The following is an 8,671-nucleotide window of genomic DNA, read 5'->3' as shown; positions in this document are numbered from 1 at the left end:
ATTTATTTATTTATTTTTGGCTGTGTTGGGTCTTCGTTTCTGTGCGAGGGCTTTCTCTAGTTGTGGCAAGTGGGGGCCACTCTTCATCGCGGTGCGCGGGACTCTCACTGTCGCGGCCTCTCTTGTTGCGGAGCACAGGCTCCAGACGCGCAGGCTCAGTAGTTGTGGCTCACGGGCCCAGTTGCTCCGCGGCATGTGGGATCTTCCCAGACCAGGGCTCGAACCCGTGTCCCCTGCATTGGCAGGCAGATTCTCAACCACTGCGCCACCAGGGAAGCCCCTGAGATCTTTTAAGAACAAAAAAAAAGAAGGAAGACAATAAGCCCAGCGCATTAGTAGTCCCTCGCTCTTATCTAGGTCGTTGGGTGGCAGCCTGTGGGTTAAAGACTTGGCTGGTGGAAAGTGCTGCTCAGCAGCTCAGCTAATTCCTGGGAGACCAAGGAGCAGCTGGACTATCTTGGGGAGCTGTATTCTTTTTCTCCTTCTCCTTCCTTTAGCCACAGACTTAATCAGACTCAAGTCCACAGCAGTGTGGATTTCTGTTGCCTGTGAAAACCAACTGCAGTAATATATCATATTGGGGTTCACTTTTGGAGAGATTGGGAGCAAAAGAGTCTGGAATCACAGACTTCCACTTGTTTGTTAGCCACTCCAGCTACAGAAAGCCTGCTTACTGTGATTTCTCAGTTTACTCAGGACATTTGCTGAAGTTAGGGATGTGAATAAGTTCAGTTTTTAAGGAGACTCATAGCAAAATTAAAATGATCATGTAGTAGGAAGTCAAGGCATAAAACTCACTTGTTTTTCCATTTTAATTTCTGTAAATGACATTATAAAGAAGCCTAAGAAGAAATTGCTTAACTCTACAGCCTTCTCAGGCTAGAGCCAACAATATATGTGTTTCGCTAGGTTAAGGAGTTAGGTAGTGAGCACTTGTGATCCTTATTGTTATTGCCATTTGGGGTAAGAAATTTGATTAGGGATAGAACAATTAGACAGATCAACAAGGAAACAGAAGACTTGAACAACACTATAAAACAACTAGACCTAACAGCCATCTCTAGAACACTCCATCTAACAACAGGAGAATACACATTCTTCTCAAGTGCACATGAAACATTATACAGGCTAGACTCTAGGTTAGGCCACAAGTCTCAATAAATAGGGTTGAAATCATACAAAATATGTGTCTATACCACAATGGAAAGAAATTAGAAAGTAAAAATAAGGAAATTTAGGAAATTCGCAAATGTGGACAATAAATAACACACTTCTAAATAATCAATAGATCAAAAAAGGAAAACAAGGGAAATTAGAAAATACTTCGAGTTAAAAAGAGAAACACAAAATTCAAAACTTATGGAATGCAGCTAAAGCAGTGCTAAGAGGGAAAATTATAACTGTAAGCATTTATATTAAAAAAGCTCTCAAATCAATAACCTACCCTTCTTTCACCTTAAGAAACTAAAAAAGGAAGAGCAAACTAAACCCAAGCAAGCAAAAGGAAGGGAATAATAAAGATTAGAACCGAATTAAATAAAATAGAGAATAGAAAACAATTGAGGAGGGCTTCCCTGGTGGCACAGTGGTTAAGAATCCGCCTGCCAATGCAGGGGACATGGGTTCAAGCCCTGGTCTGGGAAGATCCCATGTGCCGCAGAGCAACTAAGCCCGTGTGCCACAACGACTGAGCCTGCGCTCTAGAGTCCGCAAGCCATAACTACTGAGCCCACGTGTCACAACTACTGAAGCCCGCATGCCTAGAGCCCAACCTCTGCAACAAGAGAAGCCACTGCAGTGAGAAGCCTGCACACCGCAATGAAGAGTAGCCCCTGCTCGCCATAACTAGAGAAAGCCCATGCGCAGCAACGAAGACCCAATGCAGCCAAAAATAAATAAATAAAATAAATAAATTTTTTTAAAAAAGGAAACAATTGAGGAAATCAATGAAACCAGAAATTGGGATGAACAGATAGTTAAAGTCTCTCACACACACACATACACACACGGGAGAGAGAGAAGACACAAATTACTAAAATCAGGATGAAAGAGGGGACGCTACTTGTAGTCCTTACAGAAATAAAAAAAAATAATGATGGAATACTATGAATAATTATATGCTAACAAATTAAACAACCTAGATGAAATGGACAAATTCCTGGAAGCACACAAACTACCAAAACTGACTTAAGAGGAAGTAGAACTATAACAAGTAAAGAAATTGGCTTCACTGGTGAATTCTACCAAATATTGTAAAAGGAATTAACACAAGTCCTTCACAAACTCTTCCAAAAAATAGGAGAGAACACTTCCTAATTCATTTTATGAAGGCATATTCCTTATGAATATAGACATAAAAATCTTTAACAAAACACTAGCAAAGCAACTCCAGCAGCATATAAAAAGGATTATAAACCGTGACTAAGTAGAATTCATCTTAGGAATGCCAAGAGGTTCAACATTAAAAAATCAATGTAATAAACCATATTAATAGAATTAAGGACAAAAATCAACTGACAATAATCTACTGATTATTTCAGTAGACTCAGAAAAAGCGTTCGACACTCTTACATGTTAAAAAACACTGAATAAAGTAGGAACAGGAGGGCACTTCCTCAGCCTGATAAAGGGTATGAAAAACCCACAGCTAATATCATACTTAGTGGTGAAAGACTGAATGCTTAAGATCAGGAAGAAGACAAGGATGTCTGCTCTCACCACTTCTAATCATTGTACAGAAGGTTCTAGCTAGGGCATTTAGACAAGGAAAAGAAAAGGTATCCAGATTGGAAAAGAAGAAGTAAGCTATTAGAGCTAGTAAATGAGTTCAGCAAGGTTGCAGCTTAAAAGATTAGGATACCAAAAATCAGTTGTGTTTCTATATACTAGCAGTGAACAATCTGAAAATGAAATGAAGACATTCTATTTATAATGGCATAAAAAATGCTAAAATGCCTAGGCTTAAAAACATGCAAAAGCTATACAGTGAAAACTATGAAACATCATTGAAAGAACTTAAAGAAAACCTAAATAAGTGGAAAAACATCCGTGTTCCTGGATGGCAGTACTTCCCAAATTGATCTATGTGTTCAGTGTGCTCCCTATAAACAGTACCAGCTGGCTTTTCACAGAAATGTCAAGATGATCTTAAAATTCATATGAAAGTGCAAGGGATCCAGAACAGCTAAAATAACCTGGAAGAATAGAAAAGAGTTGAAGTACACCTCCCAATTTGACAACTTACAACAAAGCTGTAGTAATCAAAATTGTGAGGTAACAACATAAGATTAAACATGTAGATCAATGAATAGAAATGAGAGCCAGGAAATAAACCCTTACAATTATGGTCAGTTGGTTTTCAACAAGGGTCTCAAGACCATTCAAAGGGGAAAAAATAGTCATTTCAACACATGGTGCTGGGACAACTGGTGAGCCACATGCAGAAGAATGAGGTTGGACCCCCTCCTCATACCATATACAAAAATTAACTCAAAGTGTATCTCAGGGACTTCCCTCGTGGTCCAGTGGTTAAGAATCCACCTTCCAATGCAGGGGACGTGGGTTCGATCCCTGGTCGGGGAACTAAGATCCCACGTGCCACAGGGCAACTAAGCCCATGCACCACAGCTAGAGTCTGCGTGCTGCAATTAGAGAGAAGCCCACGCACTGCAACGAAAAGATCCCGCGTGCTGCAACTAAGACCCAACCAGCCAAAAATAAATAAATAAATATTTTTTAAAAAACTCAAAATGTATCATAGAACTAAATGTAAGAGCTAAAAGATAAAACACTTAGGAGAAAAGATGAGGTATAAATCTTTGTGACTTTGGATTAGGCAGTGGTCTCTTACACATCAAAAACACAGACGACAAAAGAAAAAGATAAATTGGACTTCACCGTAATTAAAGACTTTGTGCATCAAAGGACACTATCAAGAAAGTAAAAAAGACAACCCACAGAATGGGAGGAAATATTTGCAAATCATATATCTAAGCAACTAGTGTCTAGTATATAAAGAACTCTTAACAATAAAAAGACAAGTGCCCCAATTAAAAATGGGCAAAGGATTCAAGTAGACATTTCTTTAAAGAAGATATATAAATGGTCAATAGCATATGAAAAGATGCTCAATGTCATTAGTCATTAGGGAACTGTAAATCAAAACCACCATGAGATACTACAAGGATGACGGTAATCAAAGAGATGGACAATAACAAGTGTTGACAGGGATGTGGAGAAATTAGAACCCTCATACGCTGCTGGCAGGAATTTAAAATGGTGCAACCACTTCAGAAAAGTTTGGCAGTTTCTCAAGTTTAACTTTCTTTTTGGCAGGGTTGGGGGGTGCCATGCCACACAGCTTGTGGGATCTTAGTTCCCCGACCAGAGATTGAACCCAGGGCCACGGTGGTGAAAGCACTGAGTCCTAACCACTGGACCTCTGGGGAATTCCCAAGAAGTTATGACTTACGACTCAACAGTTCCCCTCGTAGGTATATATCCAAGAGAACTGAAAACCCATGTCCATACAAAAACTTGTACATGACTATTCACTATAGCCAAAAAGTGTTAACAATCCAGGTGTCCCATCAATTGATAAATGGACAACCAAATTGTGGCATATCCATACAATAGAATATTACTCAGCCATGAGGAGAAATGAATATCAATACATGCTACCACACAGGAGAACTTTGAAAATGGTGTATTAAGTGAACGTAGCCAGACCAAAAGATTGCGTGATACTGTATGATTCCGTTTATATGAAATGTCCAGAATGGGCAAATCCATAGTGACAGTAGGTTAGTGGTTGCCCGGGTCTAGGGGGAGGGAGGAATACAGAGTGACTACTAATGGATACATGGTTTCTTTTTAGGGTGATGAAAATATTCTGGAGTGAGATAGTGGTGATTGTTGCACAATCTTATGAATATTCTAAAAACCACTGATTTGCACACTTAATTTTTTTTTTGGTTTGTTTTGCCCCCTGCAGTGCATTCTTGCCTAATGGAGGTCCAGAGCTGAGTGATTAAATGCAGCCATCCATTTTAGCTACCAGGTCTTGGGAAATGAAGGGTATCTCTGTGACAAGTCTGTAGGGGTGGCGGGGGGCACATGGGTGTGATATCATACAAGCTTTGATTGACAAAAAGCTTCTGCTTCTCCTTTGCAGAACAACTGCTCTCAGACTTCTGTTCATTTAGGGTCCCTGTATCTGTTGCCGTCTGCCTTAATTCCCTGTGGTGTTTGTGTGTTGTGTCGTTGCAGTGCTGACGGGGAAGTGAAGCACTGCGTGATCTACAGCACTGCTCGGGGCTATGGCTTCGCAGAGCCCTACAACCTGTACAGCTCCCTGAAGGAGCTGGTGCTCCATTACCAGCAGACATCCCTCGTCCAGCACAATGACTCCCTCAACGTCAGGCTTGCCTACCCTGTCCATGCACAGATGCCCTCGCTCTGCAGATAAAGAGGGAGTGGGAAGAGCGGTGGCTCTCTAGCGATTTTTATACAGTTTTTATTAGACTATGAGGGCATTCTTTCTACGTAGACTGCTTGTTTTGCACAAGAAGTGATTCTGTGAATGTGAAGTGGAGAGGCCGAGCAGCAGCCGGCCAGAATGGGGGCATACAGGGCCTGGGGTTCTCTGTGACTCACCGCTGCACTGACATAGGAAGCTGGGAGCAGATGCTGTTTTTTTGGAAAGTCTGTTTCATTGGGGTTTTTATTTAGCCAGGCACCCTCAACAGAACACATTAGGCCTGATGGGGGTGAGGGTTATATCTGAAAGCCTCTGAGGAGTCCATGTCCTCTTCTGAGAGGCCATGTTGCTCTGAGAGTGTGGTGGGGCATGGCCCTTCTCTCTTCCTCCCAACAAGGCGGTGGTTTTGGTTCGGTGGTAGAATGGCATTTGGTGAAAAAGACAACCAAAGGAAAATGGGGAGGCTTGGGATTTCATTTAAAGAATCTTAATCCATGGGTAAAAAACTTTCAACCGAAGGTACTTAACCAACATCGTTTAGGCGTCAGCATCTCAGTAGCTCCTCCCTTTAAAGAAGCATTATGTTTAGAAACCAAATTGATCCCAGCAAAACGATTGTTGCCAGACTAAGGTCTGATGGAAGAAGGCGGCACTAGTATCTGAATGCACACTTCTGTACCAAAACTTGAAAGTAAAACTAGAGAATTTGTTAGTTTTAGCAAACACTAAAATTGGTCAGTGTAACTCCTTTTGCCCTGCCCTTGTTTCTCTGAGATGAGGAATAGTGTTCTTTTTGTGGGCTGGTGAGCTTTGAATCATAAAATGAAGTTGGTACTTGTGTGGTGTTTCCTTAGCCTAAAGAATGATCTGTTGTTTGAAACCTTTGTAACTTGTGTGTATGAGTAAAGAAAAGGTGCAATCCAGTGCTTTTAGATGGCTTGATATACCAAATAATGATGTAGAACAGCATTCTTATATGTGCTTCCCCAAGTTTAAATGCCCAGCAGAAATAGTCAACATGGTTTAATTTCCCGTCATCTCCTGTCGTTTGCTGGGTAGGGCCCAGGGGAACCATAGGTGGCTAAGGCTGTAGCTGGAAGGGAGCCAGACTGCGGTCAGGGACTTCAGTAAATCACAGGCCCAAGGGCTCTGGTTTCCAGGGCGAGGGTCATACCACATTACCCATGTGCTTCCATACAGTGGTTTCTGAAACTTTTGCAAGGAGAGGAAGGGATGGCTTGGAGTTTAGACTGTTAGCCGAAGCCACCTGGAAGCTTTTTTCTTTGCCTTTTTTGTGATCCTGCCACTAAGATGATGTGCACAGACTGTCCTCATGCTCCAGTGGCCCTGATTTTAGGCCAGGAATCTTCTGCTTCATGTGATTTAAGCCTTCCAGCTGAGTGAAGCTGGGCAAATGGAGCTGGAGGCAGCCTCTACTCCTACCTCCATTATGCCCCACCCTCCTCAGTCAACACTCATTTGACAAATAGAGTCCAGCTGCCTCTGAGCCAATCCTAGAGCCATAATAGGCTCGAATGAGTCAGCTGTTTGAGCCCAAAGCTGTGCAGTCAGGCATCCTGGCTGAGCTACAGAAGTCAATATCTGAGTCTTGGTGAATAAATAAGGTTTACACCTAGGGAAACTCTAGTTTTGGGGATGAAAGAAACAAATTTTGCTTTCCCTGAGCACTTATCTTGGTGACAGGATCTAGAATGGACCATGACATAGAAATAGATTAAAAATTTGGGGGAGAACCTCCAGAGTTACCGACAGTGAAGATAGAAAGAAAAGGGGCATATCTTTGGCTTTTCCTTGGTTATGTTGCAGTTTCAGGATTGGGTGAGGCAGGCAAATGAAACCCCCTCCAGTGTCACTGTCCTGACCTAAGCCCTTAACTAGTTGATAGCCAGCTGAAATCCCTTCGCCACATTGCCAGATTGTTGAACCTGCTTAAGCAGCTAGATGCTCAAGATTGGGTGCAAGGAATCCCTTCTTTCTGGTACTAAAATTTAGTGTGTCCTGGATATCTCTTAAAATAAACGAAAAGGAGAATGAGGATGAACCAAGTGTTGCTCCTTATCAGGCAGCATTAAGGGTGTGCAGGGAGAGCGCAAGCGCCATCTGCCACTTACACTTGGGCTGGCTTGTGAAGAAGGGCTACTCATTTTTCAGTCATACATTCCTTCACTTTTTTCTTTCCTGTTTTTCATTACTGAATTTGTTGCTTTGTGGGAACTAAGACCTAGGGATCATTTGAGAAGTTGGAAAGTATCTTTTCTGAGTAGTTGCCATGTGATTTGCTTGATCTTGACCAGTGGAAATGGCATAGGGACCAGTCTGCTAACCACTTAGAGGGGTAGTATGCAGCTCTTTTACTCCATGGTCTTGGCAGCAGGTCTTGGCCTCCTTCATCAGAGCCTAGCTCTGTGTGTTATACCATGATCTGGGCCCTGGGATTCTCTCTTGGCACCTTAACTGCAGCCTCCGTGAGGCAGAGGGTAAAGAGACAGACCAAGACCAGAGGGGCTCATTGTTTTCCTGGCTAGAGAAGCTGGCCACCAACACAGAAGCAGCTTGGGGCTGGCTGGACACCGGTCAGAGGCCTATCTTTTCCAGGTCGAGCTTTCATCACAGAACAATGCTCTGTCTCCATCTGGCCATAGATGCTAACTAAGCCTTGGCCATGCCTCAGGCCTGTATAGGCTAGTGGTGTCCTTACCACTGATTTGGTCAAGGTTGAGGACTTCTGATTACCGCCCCTACCCTGTCTCCAAGCCTTGATGGAATCCCCGCTTACTTTGGACCCTCAAGTGCTTTGCAGAAGCTCTGAGAGCCAATGTGGTGTCTTCCACCGGTCTCCTCTTGCAGCAAGGAACCAGCCTCATGGGTCCTCTTGGGCCAAGAATTGCATCTGGGCAATTACTGGTTTTTCAAGTTGGTCTCTTGCCAGTTAAGACTCCTTAGTAGATCTGTTTGAGGCTTCAATGGCCTCAAAGCAGAGGGTCCAGATGGGGGCCTGGCTGGGCCCTCTGCTGTCAACTGCTCAGCCTTGCTGTAGCTCCAGCCACTTGTGACAGACAACCTTGTTTCCTTACAAATTCCAGCATGTGACTTTGGTGCCCTGTTGTTACTCGTGAAAAACCTATTCTTCTGTTGTCTTTGGTGTAGTCAAAAAAATTCATGTAGTTACGT

At 42.8% G+C, this 8,671-nt stretch overlaps 1 protein-coding gene across 1 annotated transcript in view; it reads left to right on the top strand.

Annotated features, from left to right (window-relative positions):
- PIK3R3 (phosphoinositide-3-kinase regulatory subunit 3) overlaps positions 1 to 5,479 on the top strand; it is an 81,161-nt gene extending 75,682 nt beyond the window's left edge. Inside the window, 1 exon segment of the mRNA XM_007450377.1 lies at positions 5,269 to 5,479. Within this exon segment, the coding sequence (XP_007450439.1) occupies positions 5,269 to 5,467 (199 nt within the window). The 3' untranslated portion in view covers positions 5,468 to 5,479.
- The last annotated feature ends 3,192 nt before the right edge of the window (positions 5,480 to 8,671 follow it).

This window comes from Lipotes vexillifer, unplaced genomic scaffold (genome assembly GCF_000442215.2).
Source record: "Lipotes vexillifer unplaced genomic scaffold, Lipotes_vexillifer_v1.1 scaffold961, whole genome shotgun sequence".
In the NCBI taxonomy this organism is placed as follows: domain Eukaryota; kingdom Metazoa; phylum Chordata; class Mammalia; order Artiodactyla; family Lipotidae; genus Lipotes; species Lipotes vexillifer.
This window is presented reverse-complemented; position numbering and strand designations above follow the sequence as displayed.